The sequence below is a fragment of the Pogona vitticeps genome, chromosome 4 (assembly GCF_051106095.1).
Source record: "Pogona vitticeps strain Pit_001003342236 chromosome 4, PviZW2.1, whole genome shotgun sequence".
Lineage (NCBI taxonomy): Eukaryota > Metazoa > Chordata > Lepidosauria > Squamata > Agamidae > Pogona > Pogona vitticeps.
In genome coordinates, this window is record NC_135786.1 from 105,079,802 (window position 1) to 105,107,049 (window position 27,248).

Genomic DNA, 27,248 nt, shown 5'->3' on the forward strand with positions numbered 1-27,248 from the left:
CCAATCAGGATGAAGGTCAAAAATTCCTATCCGGCCCCAAAATAGGCGACCCCAAACAGCACACTAGAAATCGGGCGGGCGGGCGGGTGCCAAAACCGAAAGAGCACAGGATGAGCTCAACGCTCCCTTAAAACCCCTTTGATCTCGCTTCAAACAACGCGAGACCCAGGCTGCCCTGCGTCATCCCGGGGCCAAGGGAGCAAACAACGCGCGGGGCTCAATGGCGCGACAACAGCGCCCTTCGCGCGCGCTACCCATTGCTCCCCGAGCCCCGAAATGACGACGCAAGACAACCGATATTGGATTTAAATATGGGCCACACTTTATTGAACCAACTTAGATCAACCAAGTAACCAATACCAAATGTGAGGGGGCCTGCGGTAGTGCGGGGAAATAACGCCAAATGATTCCTTATTAGTCAATGGGCGAGTCCCAGACCCCAGGGTCCCGCTGTCTAACGACAGCAGGAACCTATAAGGCCTTCACTAACACCCCGGACCTCCAGCCATCGCATTTGATGACCTTTTGGCCCGTAAGTGGTCAAGCGTCTCAGTCACCTTCGGCCCTGTGACCGCACGATCCTCAGTGCCGTCAGGACTGGAGCGCTGTTTATTTTATGCAAATTACCAAAGGGAGACACCGTGACAACCAGTTATTCCCGCACTACCCGCCAAAGCATGAGGACTAGCATAGCTATGTCCCATGTTCCCACCGAGCCGCCAAGCTCAAAAACCAGGCCCCCTCCATCTTCCAGCAGATGTCCAAACCTGCCTTACAATAGATTCAGTCAGTCTCCAGTATAACCAGACATCAGTGCCATTACTGGTGAACTGCGCCAACCATTGCCATCCAAATGTGCCACCAAAAAGCCCGAAGGCCCGTTTTCAAAGATGTCATTCCTCCAAGCTGTAAGCAATGCATACCAGGCATGCTTTTCCAAAACCTCCAAAGCATGGGCACCAAGCCCCTAAATCATTAAACATGGGCAGATGCAGCCCCACGTGCTGCCCAATGGATGAAAATGTGCCACTAATCATGATGTGTCTTCAACACTCCCGGGTCTCGCCACCTGAAATGATACAAACTGCCTCTGCCATACATTAGTTAGTATTCTGATACTTTCGTATTATCAGCCAAACGACCAAAATCTGAACTACTTACTGTAATTTGTTCTGCATTACCCCCTATGATAACCGGTGTTGCTTCATCCCCAAATATCGTGTATTCCACCCCTCTCTCCTTGGTAAACTCGCTAATCCCTCTTCCCAGTTCTAATTCTAGTTGGCATGGTTCCCCTTTCTCATAACACCAGTACCCCCTTCTGATTTCTTGTTGGGTCCTCCCATTTTGTCTTGCCGCTGCGACCCTGCTTTAGAGCAGTTGATTTTAGGGTGCTTTCCCCCACATGCAATGCAGACATGGTTAAACCTGCATGGGGACCTTACACATGTACCTTTATTATTAAATTCATAGCATGGCCACCGAGGCTGACCTTCCCTCTGCTGTGCATCGGTGGTCTCTGTAGATTGTATATTCAGATGACCACAGTCAAATCTGTCCCCCAAATTGCATTTGGCGGGCGTCATGTGTTGCAACCAAAGCCCAGGGTGTGTCTCATCCCATCTCATCTCAGGCCTGATTGCACTCCTCATTCTAAACGCTTCGTCATATCGAAGCCAAGCCAGGCCTTCAAATTCAGCTTGTGCTCTACGGATTATGTCGAAATACTGGAATAAAGCTGATGCCTTCCAGGGTTGTGCTTTAACCAGTACCCCTGAATATATAGTGAATCCAGTGACCCAATTATTCCAATCCCTATCAGGCCTCTTTCGCCTGTGTTTCTCTTTAATTTTTTCGTCGTCCTTATCTATGTCCCGGACCTCAATCTGCCGGTTAAGGAGTTCATAAAAATCAATGTACTGTCCAGTCCAAATCTTCTCCTTCACCGCCGGGGTCAAATGATCTCCCAGTGGCGAACTATAATCTGAATACGGAATCGCAGTTATTGGAACTGTATTATAACCTGTATCGGGCACCACCAGGTGCGGCTGTGTTGCTGAATTCTTACCCTCGCTGGCCGATGCTGATTTTAACGGGGGTGGCGACCGGCATACCCCAACCAAACCATTGTGGGCCCATAGGGGGCCAAAAACCACCCGGCCAGGCCATAGTAGGTGTTGTGCAAGCATTTGGTGAGGCAAATGGCTGCTGCAAGCCTCCAAGCCATGGCCAAGATGCCGATTGACTGGCCGCGTTGTGTGCACCCCCATACTCACCGGAAACTGCCCTCGCTGTTCCCGATGCCTCAACAGCCCCTTGAGAACTCGTAGAGGGTTCATCATATGGGCTGTACCTGCCTGATGTCCCCTCTGCTGCATCTTGGCTGTCTGCTGTCTCCATCCTCCTGCGTTTCTGCCCCTCAGTCCCCAAGGGTGCTCCTGTAGAATCTTCCTCCAGATCTCGTCCTTCATCCTCGTGATCCTGCTCAGAATCAAGGGCATCAAAACGCCTCATTAAATCACGTGTAACGGCTCTCATTCCTGCCCTACGTTGTCTCTTTGTCTCCCTAGCAGAACGGCGTGGTGCAGCAGCACTGCCCCTCGGGGCCTGCCTTTCTAACTTTTCGGCCTCCAGGCTTGCCACTTTGGCCTGCAATTCTTTCAGCATGGCCCAGGATTCCTCATCAGAGGATGAATGCGAGGGGGGCACCTGGGAAACTGTCTGCTTCCTCACTGGGGCTTTCCCCTTCTTCTTTCCCCCTCCTTTTTTTGGAGGCATCTCTTCCACCAGAAACTTTCTTACTCTTGAATTATTAATATTATTAATATTATTACTATTATTATTATTAAATTATAATACCCCAGGCCTACTTTGCCAACCTACCCAGACACTGCTTACCACAACCAAGGCGAGCCCAGTGGAATAAAACTCAAATCTCTGGTCAGCAGGCAAATGCCCACCCTATAATCAATCCTCCACCTCTCTCTAAGGCCCTTTACCCCCTTTGTTTTCCGATGCCGCCTTATCAATTCCTTAACTTGAATTTTTTTTTTTTAACTATATATAATATATATTTAAATCAGTTCCCCAAATAAGCCCGCATTCAATTGGCCTAATGGAATTCAATATTTTATTTATTTATTTATTTATTTGTTTATTTTTTAAATGCAGATGAACTCCAAGCACCCAATTCACCTCCTAGTTTTAGTAAAGCACCCACACATTTTATTTTTATTTTATTTTTATTTTTTTATTTTTTTATTTTTTAATTTATTTTTTAAAAGTGAAACCACTACATAAAATGGCCGCCGGAGCTACCACATGTGGCTTCCCCAATGGCTCACAAAATGGCCGCCTCTAGCCAACCTTTATATCTATTTCAAGACACTGAAACCCAGCCTGGAAAAGACCCGGCCAGCTAAGGGACGATCCCTCACTCCGTTCCTCCTAACTCTGGGGGGGGGGCAGGAAAATTAGAACAACTTGAGGCCGGGCAAACGTAATATAAAACCTCACCCCCTTTACTCCCCCAAGAACCGATCAAACGGGCCGGGGGATGAGATGAGCAACAGCCCGCTGCCCTCCAACACCCGGTCCTTTTACTACTCCCCCCTACCTGCCTGCAGTCCCTCGGCTCCAAGGGCCCCAGCTATGCAATCCCCGTTGCTTCTTCTTTTTTTTTTTTTTAAATTTTTCCCCCCACTGTTCTTTACCAATTGCCCAAGCGAATAGTAGAACTGCCGTAGATCTCTCTCTCTCTCTCTCTCTCTCTCTCTCTCTCCCTCCCTCCCTCTCTCTCTCTCTCTCTCTCTCTCTAACCCTTTAAGGTACAAAACGGCAGTGGAATATGCAACAATGGGGGGGGAGAGAAATCCAAAACCAGGGAGGTGCTTAAGAAAAATAAAGCCAGTGCTCAAAGCTCCCCAATGTCCCTACAGAAGCGACGCCACTGCCAGCCCCCAAGCTTAAGCCACCAGCAATCCAGGTAACAAGCTCTGTTAATTGCAAGATAGAACCAGTGCGGAAAAGTAGACGCCTCACCTAATCGTCCTCCCAGCCTCTGACTCCTTCTATTCCCCCACACACACAGGAGGGGAAAGCCCAGAAAAACTGCTCCCTTATTCTTTTTAAAGGAACTGAAGCACACTATGGAGGGAGGAGGGGATGTAACGAGCTAAGCCACTGACTCTGTGTGTGGGTGGGGCGCGCTCGCGCGAGTGCACGCGCGCACAGCAAGCTACCCTCGCTCTCCTTAAACAGCTAATGCCACCTGGTCGCAATCTACAATTAAATCAATACAGTCCTCACACAGCCCCAGACTAAATTCAATAAGTAACAGGGAGGGAGCTCCAGGCTACCCCCCTCAAACCGTCATCCAAGCCTTGCGAAACAGCCAGCCAACTCCGTCTTTCCTGTCTCTCTGCCAAAACCGAAAGAGCACAGGATGAGCTCAACGCTCCCTTAAAACCCCTTTGATCTCGCTTCAAACAACGCGAGACCCAGGCTGCCCTGCGTCATCCCGGGGCCAAGGGAGCAAACAACGCGCGGGGCTCAATGGCGCGACAACAGCGCCCTTCGCGCGCGCTACCCATTGCTTTTTCATCTGCTTCTGTGTTGCCTGTTTTTAGATGGTAACAATGTTGTGCTCTCTTGGACTCCTCTCCTCGCCCCCTGCAATGTTTTATTGTGGATAAAGATTGCTAACAATGTCAACATTAAAAAGTCACAGTGGATCATTTGAAAGACCTAGGTAGTCTTGCATTTGTTGCCACAGTAACAAGTCTGAGGAAGACCCATCACTTGGGCACCATATTAATGCCCCCTTCGCCTTCATATTCCCCAGTACTGGCACTGATTGACTAATCATCATGACTAGTTGCCATCAATGTCTATATCCCCAGTGAGTAAGTGAAAAACACCTTGTCTCCTCACCATTTATGTGCCCTGCAGCAAACAAAATGTAAGTTACATTTTGGAAATGAACTGACAATATTTCAAATTTAATTGTCTTTTAACTACCATTACTGAAGAATCAGCTATTAGAAAGAAAAAGAAGAAGAAAATGATTTTATTTGGTTTTATAACTTTAAGTTACTATGTGCCTACAACTCAAGGTATACCTAACACCTCGTGTGAGATGCAGATTAGTGCCACCTGTTCTAATGCCTAAGATGCAGAAGAACACCTGCTTGATAGCTGTTCCTTCCTGATTTTTCTGTTCCATTCCCCAACTATTACTGAAAATTAGCTATACAAAACATTAATAGGACCAGGAGCTCATAATCAGTCCCCGGTTTTCCTAAAAACTAGGTTGATGGGTCAACAAGTCCCACCACTTACATTGACATACAGAGTTGTATCTTGGCTGGGATCTGGGCAGTTCCCAAAGGAAGAAGATTCATGTTGTGTGTGTGTGTGTGTAGCTATGCATTATTCTGTTGCCTCTAGACTCCTGGAGTGATGTCTGTATTAGCTATTATTTTAGGACTTGTCAAAACGCTGGATATAAATTCTTGTGTGAAGTATGAATTATTAAATCATTACTGTCAGTAAATCCCAGGAAACACAGTGTGGCATAAATAAAGCACTCTCTAGAAAAAAGCACTAGATTATGATATAGTGTCACTATTGATTTATATCTTTAGGGATGTGCAATCAAATGCGCTTTACCCCCTAAACCATAATGGCAGTATTCTTATTCTGGGCTTCAGCCAGCCCAGAACAAAACCCTAGCAGTTCTGTATTGGGCTTGCACAGGATATTTTCCCCACATTCTTTGAAATTATGGAATCATAGACTAATGGAATTTGAAGGGGCCTATAAGACCATCAATTCCAACCCCCCTGTTCAGTGCAGGAATTCAAATCAAAAGATATCCAACAGTTGATTATCTAATTATCTCTTGAATGCATCCAACATTGGAGTGCTCACCACCTCCTGAGGTAGTTTGTTCCATTGTCATACTGCTCTAATATTTAGGAAGTTTTCCCCGATATTCTTCCAAAATCTAATTTCTTGTAACTTAAGCCTATTATTGAGTTTCCTGCACTCTGGGATGGTCAAGAACACATCCTGCCCCTCCTCTATATGGCAATCTTTCAAGTATTTGAAAAGTGCTATCATATCTAACTTCAGTCTTCTTTTCTCAAGGCTAAGCATGCTGAGTTCTTTCAGTCTTTCCTCATAGGGCTTGGTTTCCAGTCTCCTGATTATCCTTGTTGCCCCTCCTCTGAAATTGTTCCTGTTTGCTGGCATCCTTCTTAAAGTGTGGTTAGACTTCATATTTTCTGTTGTCTGAATCTATCTTAAAGTGTGGTATCCAGAATTTCTAACTGTGTCAACATGAGGCCTAGCCAGTGCAGAAGAGAGGGAAACTAGTCTGTAGGTATCCTTCAGTCTCAAGAGACTGTGGTAACGTGCTCTGAATAGAGGTCATGGAACAGCATCTAGTGTGGCTGAGAAGGCCAGTTCAAGAGTCACAATCCCTTCCACACTGGAGACAAATACAATCTGTCCCCTGTCCAGCTCCCTGATTTTGCTGGTTTCAGGACTGCCTCTTTGCCTCGGCCTACTGAACAAGTGTCTCTTCAAATTGGGAGAGGCCATGCTGTACCACCTGCCTCCAGGCTGAATGCTCAGATGGCAACATTTCCCATCTGTTGAGGTCCATTCCTAAGGCCTTCAGATCCCGCTTGCAGATATCCTTGTATCCCAGCTGTGGTTGCCCTCTGGGGCACTTTCCCCACACTAATTCTCCATACTAGAGATCTTTCGAATCTGACCGTCAGCCATTCTCACAACATGCCTGAGCTAACATAGACATTGCTGTTTCAGTAATGTATGCATGCTAAAAATTCCAGCTCGTTCTAGGACTACTCTATTTGGAACTTTGTCCTGCCAGGTGATACCAAAAATGTGTCGGAGACAACATATATGGAACGTGTTCAACTTCCTCTCCTACTGTGAACAAAGGGTCCAGGACTCACTGCAGTACAGGAGTGTGCTGAGGACACAGGCTCTATAGACCTGGATCTTGGTATATGCCGTCAGCTTTTTATTGAGCCATACTCTCTTTGTGAATATAGAGAACGTGGTAGCTGCTTTGCCAATGCGTTTATCCAGCTCATCATCTAGGAAGAGAGTGTAAGAGATCATTGAGCTAAGGTACACAAAGTCATGAACAACGTCCATATCTTGCGTGGAGATGGTAATAGAGGGAGGTGAGTCCACACCCTGACCCATGACTTGTATTTTCTTCAGGCTGATTATTAATCCAAAATCTTGGCAGGCCTTACTAAAACGGTTCATAATTTATTGGAGCTTTTCAGCAGAATGGCAACAACAGCTGCATCATCAGCGAAGAGGAAGTTCTGCATGCATTTCAGCTGGACTTTGGTCTTTGCTGTCAATCTAGAGAGATTAAAGAGCTTTCCATCTGATCTAGTCCGGAGATAGACACCTTCTGTTGCAGTTCCAAAGGTGTGCTTCAGCATGACAGTACAGTGGACCCTCGACTTACAGACGGCTCGACTTACAGACTTTTCGAGTTACAGACTTCTCTGGCCACAAAATTTAGATTCGACTTGCAACTGGAGAATCGACTTACAGACCAGAAAAAAACCAAAATGGGACAACAATCGAATAAAAACTGCCAGTTATGGGATTAATTGGTTTTCAATGCATTGTAGGTCAATGGAGATTCGACCTACAGACTTTTCAACTTGCAGCCACCATTCCAATACAGATTAATTCCGTAAGTAGAGGGTCCACTGTAACAAAAATCCCAAACAATGTCAGCGCGAGGACACAGCCCCACTTCACTCCGTTTCGGATGTCAAAGGGATCTGATGTTGAGCCATCAAAAACTATAGTGCCTTTCATTTCCTCGTGAAAGGACCTGATGATGTTTAAGGAGTCTAAGTGGACATCCAATCTTGGGAAGTATTTAAAAAGGCTGTTTCTGCTAACCAGATCAAAAGCCTTTGTGAGATCTATGAAGGGCACAAAGAGTGGCTGTTGTTGTTCCTTGCATTTCTCCTGGAATACCATGTCTATTAGCTCAAAATCCATGCTGTGATTCTGGATAGACTCTGCCTGCAAGTACCTGGACCCTCTTCAGCACAACACGGGCAAGCAGCTTCCCTACAATGCTGAGAAGAGGCATGCCAGGGTAGTTATTGCAGTCACCCCTGTCACCTTTGTTTTTGTACAATGTGCTGATGTTTGCATCCTTCATGTCCCGTGGTACTCCACCTTCCCTCCAGCAAACACAGAAGATTTCATACAGCTCAGTGGTGATGATCTCTTTACAGTATTTCAGCACTTCAACAGGGATGTTATCCTTCCCAGTTGCCTTTCTGGAGACGAGGGAATCCAAGGCTGCTTTTATTTCTGCTAAGGTTGGTTTGCTGTCCAGCTCTTCCAAGACAGGCAGGCACTCAATGTTATTTAATGCCTCTTCAGTTACTACATTCTCTCTAGAATATAGCTCAGAGTAGTGCTGCACCCAGCATTCCATTTGCTGTGCTTGGTCCTAGATGATCACGCCTGTAGCAGACTTCAAAGGAGCAGATTTCTTCTGTATTGGACCTAAAGCCTGCTTGATACTGTCATACATTCCCTTGATGTTACCTGTGTCTGTTGCTATATGTATCTGAGAGCAGAGCTGAAGCCAATCATCATTAGAACATCTCCTGGCAGTTTGTTGGACTTTGCTATGAGCAACTCGAAGAGCCTGCAAGTTGTACTCACAAGGACATGCTTTGTATGCTGCTAGAGCTCTCCTCTTTTCCTCAATGCCTGGCATCAACTCCGAATGGGCTGCTGTCTTTTTGTTCTTTTTGCCAAATGTGGAAAAGGCAGTGTTATAAACAGCATTCTTGAAATGTTCCCATTGTTCAGGTGCATTTGGAACATCTGGGCCTGGAAGAGTTTTGTCAAGCGCTTGGGCAAATTCCTCCACTTTTTTCTGATCACGAGTCTTGCAGATATTCACAGGATTTGGAGACTATACTTTAGTTAATGAAGACTAAAATTGCATTTGCCTTTTTTTGCAGTCACATCACATTGTTCAGCTTTTGATCTACAATAATTCTTTCTCATTCATAGTATTACCGAGACAAGTATCTTGTAACTGTGTTTGGTCTTTTTCCCCTAGGTGAAGAACTTCACACTTATCCCTCTTAATTTTCATTCTGTTGTTTTCAGCCCAGTGCTCAGGCCTCTCAAGATCCTTTTGAATTTCGTTTCTGTGTATTAGCTACACCACCCAATCTTGTGAGTTATGCGAAATTGATAAGCATTCCATACCACCCATTCAACCAGTGCTTTATTTACTTTACTGCTTTATTTGGTTGCTTTAATTTTTTATTATTATTTATTTATTATTTTGATTTATATACTGCCCTATTAGTACCAGGATACTATTCTGGGAGGTTTATAGACAGTTAAAACAAACTGCATGCAACCAAATACAACATAAATGGCAAAAACATGGTCTAAAAACCTTAAGCAGTGGTGCAACCAATTTTCAGAGTGAGGAAAGACTGTAAGCAAGGCATTCAGCTGAGGTCAAGGTGAAAGGCATCCCTGAATAGAAGTGTTTTTAACTGTCTCCTAAAGAGGACAGGGAGGAGGCAAGACATAGTGTCTCTGAGAATTGATTCCATAAAATAAGGTGCCACTGCCAAGAAGGCCCTACCTTTAGTAGATGACTATTGGGCCTCTCTTGGGGTGGCTACACAGAGTAGCATGGCCTGAGAACTGGTGGGTCAGGCAGTTGACATTTGGGGAAGACAGTCCAACAGGTCATGTGGTCCCAGACTGTGAAGGACTTCATACGTGAGTGTGAGAACCTTGAACTTGATCCAGGACACAATGGGTAATCAGTGGAGGCTGGCCAGCACTGGGCAGATGTGGTCAAATTTGCTCACTCCAGCCACCAGTCTTGTCCCTGTGTCAGTCTCAAGGGAAGCCCCATATACAGAGCATTGCAGTAATCAATTCGGAAAATGACCAGTGCCTGCACCAATATCCTGAGGGAGCCTTCGTCTAGGTAGGGGTGGAATTCGGTGATAAGCCAAAACTGATTAAAATTCAATCTGGACATGGCAGCAATCTGAAAATCCCAAGAAAGAGCTGGGTCCAGAAGAATACCCAAATTATGAACTTGATCTCTACACAGGAAGGCAGCACCATCCAGTCTAGGGATAATTCCCCCCCCCCCAGCCTTTCAGAGGGCCCTCACAGGAACAAAATCTCAGTCTTGTCCAGATTCAGTTTGGGCCTGTTTGCCCTGGTCCATTCTGGTACCAAAGTCAGGCATTGGCCAAGCATGTGAATGGCCTCCACTGCAGAGGTGGTAAAGGAGATCAGTATGCTGATGACACCTTACTCCTAATCTCCTATGACCTCTCCCAGCAGCTTAACATAGATGTTAAATAGCACTGAGGATATTGACAGCCCCTGGGACATTCTGTACTTGAGGGTCCAAAGGGTGAACAACTCATCCCCAAGCTGGATGAGTTTTCAGCTTATTTATTTCAGAAGTGTGAAGACTGAAGAAATCTAGCATCATGTAGTAGTAGTGCTTGGACTGAAATGCGTAAGTACTACAAAAAAAAGTGGGGGAGAGGAGTTCCAGCCTGTGGCACTCATGAACATTCTTTTATAGATAATGTGATGATTTTTAAAGACATTTCATGTCTTTATGCCCTCAAATTTCCATTGCTTCTAGAACTCTGGAAACTCACAGGGCATTGATGGGATCAGGGAGGCTTGAAAGACTTACTTTTCTTAAGTACAAAGCATGTATCCATATATCATGGCTGTAGCATGCATATGTAGAAATTCCAGCTTTATATCTGGGTTGTTATTTTTCAAATTATAAGCTCTGTTTTACCCAAGTTCATTATCTGATGTAGAGAAATTGATGGGCAAAGCAATTTTATGGCAGTCAGAAGGTAGATTCCATTGTACAGCTACCACTATTTCATATGCCCTTCTGAAGTGGCTAGACAGTGGGTGGCTTTTAATGTTTAATTTAATTTTAAAATTCCTTTTGGGATCAGTGACAAAATGAAGAGGTAGGTACACCAGTTTCAGGGCTGTCATTCTTTATGAGGTTCTTCAAAGGCATTTGGGGCAATGGGGTAAGTTTAGGAGTCTTTAGGTTGCCTCTGGCACATGCTAGCCAAGGTCCTACTGCTTTGAAGCCACTACCACTGCAGCAGAAATGGCAGCAGATCTTTGGCCTTTAGGGCACTCTCCTCTGGGTCACAGAATTGCATCATAAAGATAAGTTCAATAATAAAATTACCTTTGGAGAGTAATCTAGAAATTAATATGCAGTTTTGATCTTCTATGAGATCTCTTTCGTGATTTACTTCAACAACATGTAATAAAAATCACACATGGTAAATGGTCATCTTCCATCTCACTTGGAACTGATAGGACAGAATCCATGTGAACGTCTTCCCCATGTTACTCCATTAGACATTGGCTCTCATTGGATTGACTATTGCGGATAGGGACTCTGAATTCAGTTCCCTCAAATGTTTTTCAAAATGAGACGGTCCAAGTCTGTCCTGCCTAGTTCTGCAAACCATGGTGAAACTGTATAAAAATGCTGTTGAACATTGGCTGGAATCTTACTGATGTTCACCTAAGGTTTGTATAACTTGCTAATTGACAGGATGTCATGGTGCTTCTTGGTTGCTCAATCTGACACACGAGCAGCCATGTGATGAAGATGTGCCTGACAACTCATCAGTTAGATGTGGCAAGTGATGCAAACCTTACACCAGTAAGTCCTGGCTGTTACTTCGGAGTTGTTAAGGTTACTCAAGGTATTTATTTATTTTGGAGTTCGTATCTCTCTCATTTAAAGAGCTTCAAATGCAGTGTAATGAGACCATCCATCTTCGGATATGCAAGAGATGAACCCTCAAAGTGACTTCTGCCACAGTTCACTGGAGTTTATGAAAAGACCTGTTAATTTTACCCAAGTTCAATCTGACCATGAATGAGCATCTGCATGGCTCAGAGAAAATCTGGCAGAACACTGAACATAAATGAATACTGTTGAGGAAAAGAATAACAAAATATGTATTTGTGTTGTAGGTGCCCAAGCTTGACTTATGTGCAGAATTGGCAAATTAAATGTTGTAACACATTATAAATGCAAATGCAGTCTGTTAACCAGATCCAGAACTTCTCTTGCTTTAATTCTGCTCCTGAACATGGATTTCCAACAGACTTCTTCAGGGAGGGGTGAATGTTTTATTTTAAAGAAATGCAAAAAGAGAGGAAAGGAGAGGAGAGAATAGAAAATAAGAGAGAAGAAACACTGATTAATGCATGCCTGCAGCATGTCTTTCTCTACACAGTCTCAACACTGCCTGGTGTAAATCTGTGGGCAAAGCCTGATCATAGTCTTTTTGATCAAGGATGATGTGCCTGTTGGTAGTGTTTTCCATCTATCCCACTCATTGGGCCAGTTCTGCATACTAGTACCATGAAGGCGTACGACTAGAACAGGTCTATTTGAGACTGTGTAGTTGTATACTGGGGTGGGTGGTGAGGAGCAATTCCATCTTTCAGCACTCCAGGATCTCAGGTCAGAGATTTCTCTGCTTCCTGATATACGTAGTTCTTTAATTGGAGGTGGTTAGGTCTGAATGGAATCAGTCCCTCTCCATGGAAAGCATGCACTCCAACTTTTTGCAGTTTCTCTAGCATACTAATATGTCATGTGTCTTCATGTTTCTTATCCACATGCCACAGGACAAAACAATGATCATCATTCCACTGTTGATCCTAATAGTCAAAATGCATCTCATGCTTTCCAGAGTTCTTTTTGATGAACATAAAGGGGTGTCTTTGCTTAATCGAGCAGTTGTGTACTTCTTCACTTCATTTTAAATGCAATGGCTTGGATTTCGTATCACTTTTAGCACAATAGGATGGATTTTCTGTGCCTCTTGTGACCCATAGATAGGGACCATTAAAAATAGTTAGGGAGGTGACATTCAGGATTCCCAGTGCAAAGAACACCATATCTTGGTGTAGTCCAGTACTTTTTAATGAAAGGAGTTACTTCATTCAATCACGTGTTGCTATGATGATTTCTTGAATAATGGTCTCTTGAATGATACACATGCATGAGTATTAAACCAGAATGGCTTCATGTCAGTAAGTGTTAGAATTTAAGATTAACTAACAATTTCAAGAGAGAGGTAGGAAGAAATCTCAGTAAAATACAGTTAAGATCCTACTCCTGAATTTTGTCAGCACATTATGTGTCAATGGGATATACAGTCATGGCCAAAAATATTGGCACCCTTGCAATTCTGTCAGAAAATGCAACCCTTCTCTCAGAAAATTGTTGGACTTGCAAATGTTTTGGTGTATTTTTGGGTTTCTGTGTGGGATTGTATCAGATTTCACTTTTCTGGGTTTGTGTGTGTGTGTGTGTGTTCCAATGCAAACCAAAGAAATGAATATGTGAGTAGCAAAACATTTCCAAGTGCAACAATTTTCTGAGAGAAGGGTTATATTTTCTGACAGAATTGCAAGGGTGCCAATATTTTTGCCCATGACTGTACAGTATTTGTGTATCACATTGGATTTCCAGGCCTCTTCTGTATTTATGTTCAAATGTCTTGCAGCTAGCTTTCAGCATTTGTTAATTTTATCATCCCATGAATAACAGTAAAATAAGGAAGATTAGCTGATCTTGCCACTGTGCTGATACGATCCTGCTTAAAAGAATGAGGGTCATAAACAGATAATTACACCATTTTTATCTGGGCTATAAAGACAACTGAAAATGGCAGTTGAAGTTTCTATGTGTGGACACAACATGATTAATTCTACCTGTTATTTTCCTTCCTATCTCTGATATTTTCAACTGGGGAACTTGCCAGTCTGTGCAATTGCTTGTCCTTCTTACTAAATTTGCTCCAGCTGCTAATGAAGTCCTAGCAACTGTAATATGCTTCTTGACTTTAGAGGGAAAGGATAAAAGGAAATGTGGTGGTGTTAAATTGTGTAAGCTTCTCAGAGCTACAGATCTCTTCAGAAGGCAGAAACGGTTTACATGGAACACACTGCTGTCATTTATAAGCAATATATTGTAGACAAATGTATTTATATGGAAGTATATAGTTCAATTAGATGGTAGGTCACATTTCTATGCACAATTCTATTTGTATCTATCCCTCTAGTTTACAGGGTTTTTTGTTTGTTTTTTGTCTTCGTTTTTTTCTTTACATAGTATTTGTGGAATTCAGCATCTGGAACGAGCAGGAAACAAGCTGACTCTGTTTGACTCCCTTTATTTCTGCATTGTGACATTTTCCACTGTGGGCTTTGGGGATGTTACTCCTAAGATCTGGCCTTCAAAACTACTGGTTGTTATTATGATCTGTGTTGCCCTTGTAGTGCTACCAATACAGGTAATACGTGTGTGTTTGTGTGGGTGTCTGTGTCTCTGTGTTTATCATTATAAAAGGAGCAGGAGTAAACAGAACTTTATTTTTAAAGATTCTGTAATGATTAAAGACTGTTGTATATTACCTTTTGCATAATTATTGCATTGTTTATGTGCACTTATTTTCTTCGGTTATTTATAAAAACATTATTCACTTCTGTTTACTAGGAAAAGTTAGCTAGACATTAAAATGAGTATTGCTTCCCATTTGAAGTGAAGTGCATGCTTGATTTTCTCCAGTAAGAAATCTAGACCTTCCACTGTGCTTCTGGAATGAATTAGAAGTGGTTACTTAGATGTGTGTTTGTTTGTTTTTCTCATTTCAAAATTTGCATGATACATTCATAACTTTCCCCCCTTTAGGGCAATCAGAAAACCCTATTCAGAACGAGAAAACACACCTCTTTGTGTTTTTAATCCTCTCCTACTAAGCCTGAGACTCCACCTCTTATGTCTGATTTTCTTTGTTTGTTTTTTTCACACACCCAATCACACATGAATACAGGGAGGACAGCTTTGTTTTACACTCATAGATCCCATTTAATTTCCATGTTCGGTCACCTGTGAACATTGATTTGAGAAATGGCATACTGCTGGTGAACATATCTAATATTGCTACTCTGCAGAAAGGAGAGAATACCATTTCTAATCACAGGCCCATAGTCACCCAATGAAATATTCGTTTACTTCTTTAAAAGGTTTATTTTGCAAACAAACAATTAAAAGCCAAAAAGATATAATATACTTTGAATAAGTGCAAAAATTACAGAAGTATATGCTTTCAAAATCAGCCTTCTGTTACACATATCTCTAATTCATATTCGTAAATAATATTTCTATGTTAGAAAAGAAATTCTGGTTCTATTAGAATAAGAGCTTCTTTTAAAATAAGAGTTTATAAGAGTCATATAGGTGAAGCTCAGTGATTCAAAGATAGAAATAAAACATATTTTTTGATAGTAAAAGGCTATTTTTTTAGACAACTCTCATTCAGTCAGTTAAAAAGAAACTCTGTTACAATACGAGTTGTTATTGAAACAATTCTATCAAAGGATAAGCAAGAACATTAGCAAATAAGTCACATCACACTATAGTCATGCCCCACTTAACAATTACCCCGCATTATGACGAATCCGTTTCACGACGAAGTTTTTGCGATCGCAATTGTGATCACAAAACAATGGTCTAAATGTTTTTTTTTTCGCTTTGCAAAGATCGGTTCCCTGCTTTGGGAACCGATTCTTCGCATTACAACAATCAAAACAGCTGATCGTTGGGTTTTCAAAATGGCCACCGGGTGCTCAAAATGGCTTCCCGCTGTGCTTAGGGACGGATTCCTCACTATACAGGCACCAAAAATGGCCACCGTATGGAGGATCTTCACTGGACGGTGACTTTTTAGCCCATTGGAACACATTAACTGGGTTTTAATGCATTTCAATGGGTTTTTTATTTTCACTTTACGACGTTTTCACTCTACAGCTATTTTGCTGGAATGAATTAACGTTGTTAAGCAAGGCACCACTGTATACATTTTCACTCAACATCTTCTCAGCATATATAGTTTCCCTGTTCGTAAAAACCAGGTGGCTGTGTGTTTTGGAGATGTCCTAAACATGATGGAAATCTCTGTTTTTATACACTTGGTATTTCTTAAATTAGACCAAGCATCTAACTATGGCCTTCCCATGGGTTAGAGATGCTGGCTTGTCCAGACAGCTGCACATTGAGCCAACTAGCTGCTGAGATTCCCCCCTTAGAGTAACTTCATTGATACCATATTTGGTTAGTATAATACATTTTGAATGCCAATCTCCTGCATTTCACATGTTCTTTATTTCCCCATCAACCTCCATATTTATTTTTTCCTGCATATAATTCCCCCAAAACCTATTATCGACAAATAAAACTTAAAAATCACTGTAGGCATTTGCTGTTGCAGACCAGTCACATGACTAACTTCTTCACTTGTGACAATTTGCAGCTGACATTTATGCAAATGCAGTTAATGGTAGTATAATTGTTTAGCTAGATTCTGACCAAAATATTTTTTCTCTATAAGTGATTTAAATTGTCTCCCCCCCCCCCCGAGAAACTGCTTAAAATATGTGTGTTGCGTGCTTAAACATGCATTACTCTGTGTGCTGTGTGCTAAAGGACACACGCTTCTTGGCATTATAATAGAAAATATAAATTTTAGTAGGGATCTTTGTGTAATTTGGGAGCTGAGCAACTCCTCAAAATTCAGAGAAGTGTGAAAAATTGATACTTTTTCCCTGTCTGTGTGTTAATTTGGGAAATACAAATCAGGTCAGTTCACGTCAGATTTGGGACGAAATGAAATCTACAGGCGCGCCATCTGCCTTGCCTCAAACGTGTGTGTGGCTCAGAGCAGAGCCTGTTTGAACATTTGTACATGTCTAAAGTTATAGGATGGATCTTTTGAACCACATGATTGAGTAGAGACTACACATGTATTTTAGAAAGTCAAAGATTTGCTTTTCCTAATTTCCTAATTGGCTGAGAACAAAGGAAATACTTCTCATACAGCTGACTTTTCTTCTTTTTCCTAACGCTATCAGCTCTGTTCTCTTTCAAGTAGCCATGCTTGTTTTGACTCTCATAGCTCCACTTCTACATTTTTGGGTTCACTGTTCTGCTCATATTCATAACAGCAGTGTCTCCAGTTCCTGTAGGAAGTTACTAAATTGCCAAATAGCATGATAAATGCTCCAGAATTAGAACAATCAGAATCACATTATTTTCTGTTGGATGATGATGATGATGATGATGATGATGATGATGATGATGATGATGATGATGATGATGATGATGATGTGCCATCAAGTCAATTCTGACTTATGGTAATCCCTTTTAGGGTTTTCCAGCTAGAGAAGATTAAGAAGTGGTTTACCATTCCCTTATTTTGGGTATGCCCTGAGACTGTGCAGTTTGTCCAAGGCCACACAGGCTGGCTGTACTTGTAGGCAGCACATTTGGGAACCAAACTCCCAACCTCTGGCTCTATCAAAACCTAACCAGCCATGGACTATACAAGATAAAGGTCAACGTGAAATCAGCCTGGAACACCCTTCAAAAAAATTTAAACACATTCACATTGGTTTAGCAGTATGATTGCTTGAGCTGATGTGAAGGGGTTTGTAGCTATTGTATTTGAAGCCATTCCAGCTGACTGTAGCAGCATTGAGACAGGCAGAGCAGTGGGGAAACTGGCTGCTATTTGAATCCTTCCATCACCCCCATATCTTGTGCCTTCATCTGCTTTCATCTTCCCTTCCTTCCTTCCTTTTCTTCTTCTTTCTTTGGCTTGCTAATCTAGGGCAGCTAGGTGACCAAAGGCAAAAAAAAAAAAAAAAAAAAAAAAAGGTGAGAAATTGGCAGAGAGAGAAAAATGAGATTTTAAGGTAGCTCTGTGCTAACCATTCCTCTGGCAAAGTTGGACTCCCAGACCAGAAGTACCTTAACAAGGTAGAAACAAGGCTGACTGAAGACGTCCTCCTCTCTCTCACTCTTTGCTAAGTCCTTGCTTTTCCTAGCTATTCTGATAGTAGGACATCAAGCCTTTGAAAGAAAGAAAGGGAAGGAGGAAGGGAGGAAGGAACGAACAAACAAACTGCATTCAGAGACCTGAAGAAGTTATTGCCCTGCTTACAAACTCAAAACCAATGACTACATTTGCCAACCTGTTTTAATAAAAAAGGATGAAGATGATTTGACTTTGTTAATAACAAACAAGTGTGGTGAGCTACAATAATGAAAATTGACATGGTTTGTGTCTTTATAGGCAGTGTCAGTTTAGTACAATTATATCCAAATCTGCACTCATTTACTTTCATGTTATTGAATGGTTCTCATCTACTCCAAAGGGAAAAATGGGCTGTGCTATTTCAGGGAGAGGAAATCTTGTCTCGCCATCAGGGGCATGGATCCTAAGTGGGAGGAGCAGTCAGTGCACACAGAAGCCCCGATTGATGAACATTTGTTTCTTGTAGTGACTGTTGGTTGTGGTGTTTGCATGTTACTGTTACGATTATCACTATTGTTATTGTTGTTAAATCTATATAGCATGCACCCATATGGCAAATACAGACTTCCTGGTGGGGGAGGGTACTCTGTGTTCAGAAACAGCTTGAAATCCAAATTCATAATATTTAAAAAACAAATGAATGAATAAATAAAAGGAATTTTTCCCCTGCTTTTCTTTGCTCCACCCCCGGGTTTTGTTTATTGGCCCAAAATAAGAGTGTTATCCAGATTTCTAGAATAAAATTTGAGAAGGCATGGAAGTGGCGTTAGGAAGAAGGGGAAAGTCCTCCCCTACCACCTTTCTCTGGATGGAAACCCTTCTGGCAGCCAAAGAATATGATTGGATCTTTGCCCTGCTTTTGCATTTGTAGACTAGTACTGCTGAATGCAGAAGGGATATGTTCCCATTCCCACACATCAAACATTTTTGCATTTCCAAAGACAGGCACATTCAACTGTAACTTAGTCCCCCCCCCCCCCCCCAATCATGGTAGTTCTCCACAGATGGAAAGAGTTGGTTTATAACATACAAACATACATAAATGGAAAAGTGCACATAAAGATAAATGTCCTAATGGTTTGTTATGTCAGCATAAATGGAGCAGAATAAATGTAGTAGTGATGTGGTGCTAATTAACAAGTTGGTACTTGTATGCTTTGTTGATTGAGTTAGTGCACAATGAGGGATACAACCATCAGTTTGTTAACTGGTGGATAATCCACTGTTGTGGTTTATGCCATTGCATTTACATTGAGGAAACAATAGGATCCTGGTCAATAATTCCACCTTCTGCTAATCCACCTTCTATTAACGACTTGGGTTTTAGGATTATATATGTTGGTACTAGCTGTTCTATTCATCCTACTATGTACTGTGCATTAAATCCATGTGTGTTTATATGAGAATTGCCCATCTCAACTTAAATAATCATTAATGATGAATGCCAATGGAATCATATGATTTTTTAAAAAATTTTATTTGTGGCTCTTCCTGCCATGAGACTCAAGGAATGTACACATTTTCCTTGTTTTCAAATGTGTATGTTATTGTTCTTGTCTTTCCATTTTATTGCAGCTTGAACAGCTGGCGTATTTGTGGATGGAAAGACAGAAATCAGGTGGAAATTATAGCCGACACAGAGCTCAAACAGAGAAGCATGTGGTATTATGTGTCAGTTCTCTTAAGATTGACCTGCTTATGGATTTCCTAAATGAGTTTTATGCTCATCCTAGACTCCAGGTAAATCAAGCAGATTAGAACATCAATTCAGCCAGAACTGTCTTGGTTTCTAAAATATTCAGTTCAGGTATGCCTGAAATATTAATCTTGCCCAGTTTCTTGAGACTGGCAACTTTCTCCAAACAGTTCAGGTAAATTAAATAATAATAATCATCAAGAAGCATTCAAGAGGAAAAATACATTGTCACAGATGTTTAAAGCCGATAAGAGCATACAATGTTTCATTTCATTAGGGTTGCTAGAACTTGTTTAATGTTGATCCTCATGTTTCTTATGAGCACTGTGATGTCTGTGGGAACCTTTTAAATGTGTGTTTTCTGCTGCAGGACCGGAGATTGTTTTCCAAAGCATGTAATGTGTATACATGCTTTGCCAGTGGAAGTGATTCAAATTCATCACAACATGGTGCAAAGCTTTGTGCTTTGATATCTTGCTGGGTAGCTTTGGCGTCAGTGGATTCACAGTGGAACTAAATAGCATGGAACCATTTTCCTTTTTCTTTAGAGAAAAGGAAATTAAAATAAGTTACCTTTTATAAGTTCTTCCTTTCCCCTGTGTCTCTGAGCTAAATATTAGGCAAATCAGTGGCAAATATTTCCCCCTATAACATTCTATCCTGTTGAGTTCTCCTTTTCCCATCCCCTCTTGCATGCATTTTTGCAGGACTACTATGTGGTAATCTTGTGCCCCACTGAGATGGATATTCAGGTTCGAAGAGTGCTACAAATCCCAATGTGGTCCCAAAGAGTTATCTATCTGCAAGGTTCAGCACTGAAGGATCAAGACCTGCTAAGAGCGAAGTAGGTGAAAAAAATGTTTTCTTCCTTCCTTCCTTTTTTTTTTTTTTTCTTCTTCTTGGATTTCATCTTTTATATTTTCACATATAAGAACTAGAGGCAAAATGGGAGGCAGGTTTTATCTGAAATACTACAGTAGGATCCCTGTATTTATGGAATCTGTATCCACAGTTTCACTTATCCGTGGTTTGCTGCAGCCGTATACACAGGATACAGCCACCCGCTTGTGGCCTTTGTCCTACCCTCTTATATATTGTATATAGGCTTCCCTTGTATTTGCAGATTCATTAATTCATGGTAGCTCATGGAACCGATCCCCCATGGATGCAGAGGTCCTACTATATATAGTCATTCATGTGAAGTATTTAAGACTTGATATGCTTGGTGTGGCACTCTAGTATCAAAAAACTGTTTATTTCCAAGATCGCTTTGGACCTCTCTCATCACTTACCCTTCTTTTTAAACATAATCTTTGAATTTAGTTTCCTCTGAGTTAATAGTAATGTTTTTTCAGAGAACTGCATGGCTGGCAATACTTTCGTAAGATATGCCTAGGCAAAGACTTGGCAAGCAGTTCCTAGTATAAGTAGCATTATGATACATCCATTTCTCAAGTTGTACTTTGTGATGTGTCCCAAACAATCCTGGCACAGTAAATATGGCTAGATTTGAGGGAAACAGATTATTAGTGAGAAGAATTATGTAATGTTCTCATTTAGCCATGAAAAAGATTATTGTTTGGTTATGTGGGGTTAACTTCCATTTTTCACATCCATCTTTAAACTATACAATTAAATTCTGTGCCTGTTTTTAGCTAACGTTCTTAGCTTCTTATCTTGTTTGTCTTGGAACAGCAATGATCAGGCTGTTCCTGTTGTATTTGAACTGGGCTTGTTAGCATCCTGTGTTTTGATTGGTAGATGGGAAGTATCAGTAATGAGGATTGGCTTCATTCCTCTTGTGATGCAACTACAAGTTTTTAGTTGATTACTTTGATAAATGCAGTGATGTGTCCTCCTCCTATGACTTCTGCTCCTGCCTTGTACTTGTTTTGGGTATTGAGGCAACAACAGGGTAGATGGGAGGACAGTTTGTTTGCACCACAGACAAGGTACTTACAGCAGTCACATTTTTTTCAAACAAAAGTAAAAAAATAGTAATTTCAGTTATCTTTGAGATATGGGAAATAAATGTTCATTTCACCATTATTATTTTAACTAGATAGGGGCACGAACTGCAATTTGGCTTTTCAGCCCAGTTCACCGTTGTGCCTGTGCAGGTGTTTCACAGGCACCCATTCTTTCCTCTTCCACCTCTTCTGTGTGTTTGCCCATTCCCTAGACAATGCATGGTTTCCTCTCTGCCTCCTCCAGCAGCCACCCACTCAGATGAGGTGTTGGGGCAGGGAAAACTGCAGCACTGCCTTTGAGTGGGCAGGTAGTGGAGGAGATGGAGAAGGGAAGCACATGCTGAGATCAGTGAGTGGGCAGTCTTGTGCAGGAGGCCGGCAGGGAAGCATGCATCAGCCAGAAAATAGGTGAGTGTGCAGTGGAGGCAGTAGAGGAGTGTGTGGTGGCCGCAAAACACCTGCGTTTGTGGGTGCAGCGCTGATCTGGGCTGAACTGCCAAATTGCGGTTTGTGCCCATCTCTGTTTCTAACTATAGTGATATAATTTGGAGTAACTGAATCTATTATAATAATTGCATGACACCAAATCAATTCTGACATACAGGAACCATTTCTAGGGTTTTCTAGGTAGAGAATGCACTGAAGTGGTTTACCATTTTCTTCTTCTGGGGGCATCTGGGGACTGTGTAGCTTGACCAAGGCTACACAGGCTGGCTCTTCCTCTAGGAGGGAAAGTGGTAAATTGAACTCACAACCTGGCTCTGCAGCCAGGTACCTAAACCACTGATCTCTTCAGCCAAATAGATATAACACATTACATTTTATAGTAATTTTCCAAGCTGTGCTCTGTGCCTTGATCATATAAAGTTTGTCTGTACCTATCAATGTTGAGTTCATATGAAAGACAGTAATTTCAGGATTCCTAGGCAAAAATATGTTCAGTTTTCATAGTTCAGGATGGCAATTCATCATGACATTTCAAGTTGAGGTGCCCTTACTTACACAGACAACAAACTGCCTTAATCAGATATTGACTAGATGAGGCCTACAAACTTGCTGTGGTTTTGTTTTTTAATGATGACGAGTAATTATAGAACAAACTTATATTTTCCTGAGTGTATCATGTTTGTAAAATAAATGCACCATCGCTTAAATATAATCATAGGAGTATAGCCTGAAGTAAACCCAAAGCCAAGAAATTCTATAAATATACTTTTCCTCTTGCAAAACATGCAATTGAATGTGCAGTTCACAAGAAGCTTTAAAAATGTTTTATGTGGGAGATAGCAGGGGAGAATTTAAGAGGATATAGTGTAAGATGTATAACCTAGTAAACTAGAAAGTTGCTAAGCAGCAGCATGTCTAACTTCTTTTCAGAATAAGGATAATGTTTAAAAAAATCATCATCCTATCATAACCAATCTAGTAAATAGATAGTGATAGGTATTACTAATAAAAATGTGATTTTGATGGGGATTCAAACATTTTAATATGAATACAAAGCTAAGATTCTGAATAGAAAACTGAATTTTAGGCTTATTGGTGGCTATTTTACTCTTTTTTTTCTTTTGCTAAAAATTCTAAAGAAATCAGTTTCTTTCTTTTTAAAAAATCATGCTGGCTGTTCCATTTTGGATACTTCCAGAGAATAGGATCATAAGAACCGATACAGCTTGAGCATAGAGTTGCTAGAGATTCAGCAAAATGTATTGAATGGATTATATTATGATAGCTCTCATCACTGATTGTGGAGGTATTTTGGATGCTAAATTAATGCCAGGGCCATCCTTAGCAGCAGGTCAAGCAAAGTAATGGCAGCTGTCTCCAAAGTTGGGTGTCATGAATGGGCAGGAGATTATTTGGCTTTAAAATTTGTATACACTCACCATGGTACAAATGAAGCACTTTAGCCGTAGCCCCTTCCCTTCTATTGCTCCCCAGCACCTGGAGGGAGCAGTGCTAAGGAGGAGAACTCGATTGTCCATGTGCATTTTCCATGTGAATTGGGACCTTGAATTCTTGGGGTCCTGATCTACATGGAAAGTGAATAAATGGGTTTGTTATATGATGGGCTTTAAAACCCTGAAACAAAACGGTCTGAAACTCAACATCAAAAAAACTAAGATCATGGCCACTGGTCCCATCACCTCCTGGGAAATAGAAGGGGAAGATATGGAGGCAGTGTCAAATTTTATCTTCCTGGGCTCCATGATCACTGCAGATGGAGACAGCAGCCCTGAAATTAAAAGGCGCCTTCTTCTTGGGAGGAAAGCGATGACAAATCTTGACAGCATCTTGAAAAGCAGAGACATCACCTTGCCAACAAAAGTCCGAATAGTCAAAGCTATGGTTTTTCCTGTCGTGATGTATGGAAGTGAGAGCTGGACCATAAAGAAAGCAGACCGCCGAAGAATTGATGCCTTTGAATTGTGGTGCTGGAGGAGGCTCTTGAGAATCCCCTGGACTGCAAGGAGAACAAACCTATCAGTTCTAAAGGAAATCAACCCTGAATGCTCACTTGAAGGACAGATCCTGAAGCTGAGGCTCCAGTACTTTGGCCATCTCATGAGAAGAAAAGAGTCCTTGGAAAAAACCTTGATGTTAGGAAGGTGTGATGGCAAGAGGAGAAGGGGACGACCGAGGATGAGATGGCTGGACAGTGTCTGCGAAGCAACCAACATGAACCTGACACAACTCCGGGAGGCAGTAGAAGACAGGAGGGCCTGGCGTGCTCTGGTCCATGGGGTCACGAAGAGTCGGACACGACTAAACGACTAAACACATTAAAACCCTGCCCTTGTTTGCGTCTTAACTTGCTGCAGTTAACTTATTATTGCTGCAAGGTATCTACCTTTGTTAAAGGCTCTCTTTATCTTTTATTTTTATTAGGCTGCTTTTAGTAACTTTGATGCTTTTTATTTTTAAGTTAGTATCCTTAGCTGTTTTGTGGTGTAACCTCCACTAGGGTTGTTAAGTCACAGAGTACAGGGTAAAAGCTTGAGGGAATTGCAGTGCTTCCCCCAGGTCTCCATGTGTGAAAGAGAGGGAGAGAAAGGCAAGCAACATTAGAGGAATAGAGAGAGAAAAAAAAAGACTTGTGTGCTTAAGCTGGCCGTGCATCTCCAGAATACCATTTGCCACCTGCATGGGTAGCAAGACGTTGACTATTTTGTCTGGCCCTGGCTTGCTCTACATTCTGGTGATTCAGGTTTTGCCCAGATTCTGGACACATATACTCCGATTCTGCTTGCACCTATTTCCACAGTCAGTTGGCCCAACAGGCTCATCCCTTTCTGAACCTTTCTTGCCCTGTTTCTGCAACATCAGAAGTGCCATTCTGTGTGACATCACAGAGACTGGTTTCCTGGTTTCAGATTTTGGCCTGAAAATCTTAGGGAATGGGGTTCTGCTTTCTGCATGCAAGGATACAGCCTCCTCTAAAATGGCCTAAGATATACCAAATTTAGAAATGGGAACAAGTTCCTTTTTTTGAAACAAGAAGTTCAATCCAGCTCGGTCATGGCATTGCTTCTGAAGGATTCTTGTAGCAAAAAAAGTAGCTTTTATAATCTCTGCCTTAATTACCTAGAAAAATATTTCTTTTTAAAAATGTTCTGGTCTCATATGTATTTCTAATAGATTATTATAATATGTGATTAAATATTTTGCTCGTAGATGTGTTTAAATGTTCCTTATGTATTGTAGCTTATTTCTGCCTACTGAAAATATGAAAAAAAATCATTTTAAAGCTGGTTGCCATTGCAAGTGGTATGGGAAAGTAAAATATGTTTTCCTAAAGTTTTTATACAATTTCTAGGATGGATGATGCTGAGGCATGTTTCATTTTAAGCAGTCGCTGTGAAGTGGACAGACCTGCAGCTGTAAGTTCTTTACAAATATCCATTTCATTTTTATTTTTATTTTTTGTGGCCTTGTGATATATATTGCATAAGAAAATGGAAGAGCTGTTTGATTGTGCGTGACAGTGGTAGGTGGAAGAAAATCATCTTAGCAGATGCATGTATGGTTTAAAGTCTTAGTACTATTAATGGGGTTTGCAACAGATGAAGCAGAGTACAGAAAGGCATATCATGGTCTCACCAAATCAACTGTGCAGGCATACTAACCAAACTATATGCAGTTTGGAATTCTATAGAGCAAATGCTCATTAATATTGTAGCTGGGCTTTTACAGTCTATGTCCCAGTCTGCAGCAGTTTACTGTTACTCGGGTTGTAAAACTAGTCCCATCAAAAAGTAATGGAAGCATTCTAAAGAACTTGGAAGTAGTTCACATAGCTGTTGCTGTTGTTCTGAAGACCCACTCAGGTGCTATTGTTTATTTTAATTTTAATAATTCTCCCCCCAAATTTTTTTTTAAAAAAAATCTTCATCGGACATTTTCCACAATAACTTGCTTAACCAGGAACCTGTGCATATTTCAAAAGAATCCAAAGGCTTGTATTTAGGGCACATGTGGGTTGCTTATTGGCCATGGCTATTAGAGCTTAACCACATACCCTTATGAGAGTAAACATGACTTAGAAGCATTACTTTACATGGACTGCAAAAAGCAGGGGAGATTGGTTGTTCGGGCCAAGCAGCCTGTCTGGGAAGCTTGTTTGGCATTACCCTTCTCCTCAGGCTATAGTCATGAGGTATTTCATCCTATAAATATTAAAAAGAAGCTTTGGTAGTAATAATATTATATTTAACTCTGGAACAATATACTTCACTCTAACTACATTTCATTTCCAAGATATGCCCATGGAAAGAGTGAAAACAAAAAAGGTCATCTTCCAGTGGGCTGTAAAATTTCTTGTCATTTGATACTTTATTATAACAAATAATTGCTTGGCTTCTGCAGCTCTCTGCTTTCCGCAGTATATTTTCCCAGCCCCTCATCTCCTAGTTAGTTGCAATTCATCAATTTCTCAAGATCCACTGACCACTCATCATGAGGCTGATTCATTTAACCTTGCCATTTCCATATTCCACACCTCCCAGTCAAGAGGGTAGTATAGGTTTTCAGGTGGACCTGACTCTGCATCTTAAATTGCATTCAGGCAGCCTAGTAGGAATGTTCTTATAGTACTGTGGACTGTGTATCTCCAAGCACACCTATGTTTTTGAAGAGTAAGAGGAGATGATGACCGATTTATGTTTTGGTACTAGTGATATTCAATCTACAGAAAAACATCCCTAGTGTGTATGTAAGGAAAAGAATTGATTTTGTCATTTCCTTCCACCACCTCAAGATTGCAGCCATCTAAGTGAAATTGCAGGCAGCCTTCAGAAATACATTGTACGCCTAAGCTATTGTACTGCCTTCCATTGTCTAAATGTTGCTTGCTTTTTGACAATTTGGTGGCAAAGGAGAGATAACTATTTTTCTTTAGAACAGTCTCAGCAAAGAAATTTGCCCTAGAGCACTCTCACCAGTTCTGCTCAACTCAACCATTACCTGATTCGTATGTTAGCCATGATGGCTTGTTCATTTGATCCTGTGATCTGGACTTACATATCCCAAATAATATTTTATAGA

General features: G+C 41.4%; 2 protein-coding genes across 7 annotated transcripts in view; one reads left to right on the forward strand and one right to left on the reverse strand.

Annotated features, from left to right (window-relative positions):
• KCNT2 (potassium sodium-activated channel subfamily T member 2) overlaps positions 1-27,248 on the forward strand; it is a 330,818-nt gene that overhangs the window by 181,290 nt on the left and 122,280 nt on the right. For all 4 annotated transcript variants that reach the window (XM_072998095.2, XM_078392307.1, XM_072998093.2 and 1 more), the window contains exons 10-13: positions 14,276-14,456; positions 19,614-19,778; positions 20,442-20,578; positions 25,522-25,585. In XM_072998095.2, coding sequence (XP_072854196.1) covers positions 14,276-14,456; positions 19,614-19,778; positions 20,442-20,578; positions 25,522-25,585 — 547 coding nt within the window. The remainder of the gene's footprint in view (positions 1-14,275; positions 14,457-19,613; positions 19,779-20,441; positions 20,579-25,521; positions 25,586-27,248) is intronic.
• LOC140705804 (uncharacterized) lies at positions 300-4,183 on the reverse strand. 3 transcript variants are annotated; one of them, XM_078392310.1, is made up of 2 exons: positions 4,042-4,183; positions 300-2,481 (listed from the first exon to the last, which is right to left on the reverse strand). In XM_078392310.1, the coding sequence occupies exon 2, from the start codon at positions 2,469-2,471 to the stop codon at positions 1,278-1,280; it is 1,194 nt and encodes a 397-aa protein (XP_078248436.1). In that variant the 5' UTR covers positions 2,472-2,481; positions 4,042-4,183; the 3' UTR covers positions 300-1,277. The 3 variants fall into 3 exon arrangements, with proteins under 3 accessions (XP_078248436.1, XP_078248435.1, XP_078248434.1); XM_078392309.1 differs by lacking the exon at positions 4,042-4,183 and adding an exon at positions 3,621-3,762; XM_078392308.1 differs by lacking the exon at positions 4,042-4,183 and adding an exon at positions 3,617-3,753.

What these genes read in the sequence shown, in the direction of transcription:
- LOC140705804 (XM_078392310.1), bottom strand. Translation starts at nt 2,471, where the DNA reads ATGAAGGACGAGATCTGGAGGAAGATTCTACAGGAGCACCCTTGGGGA.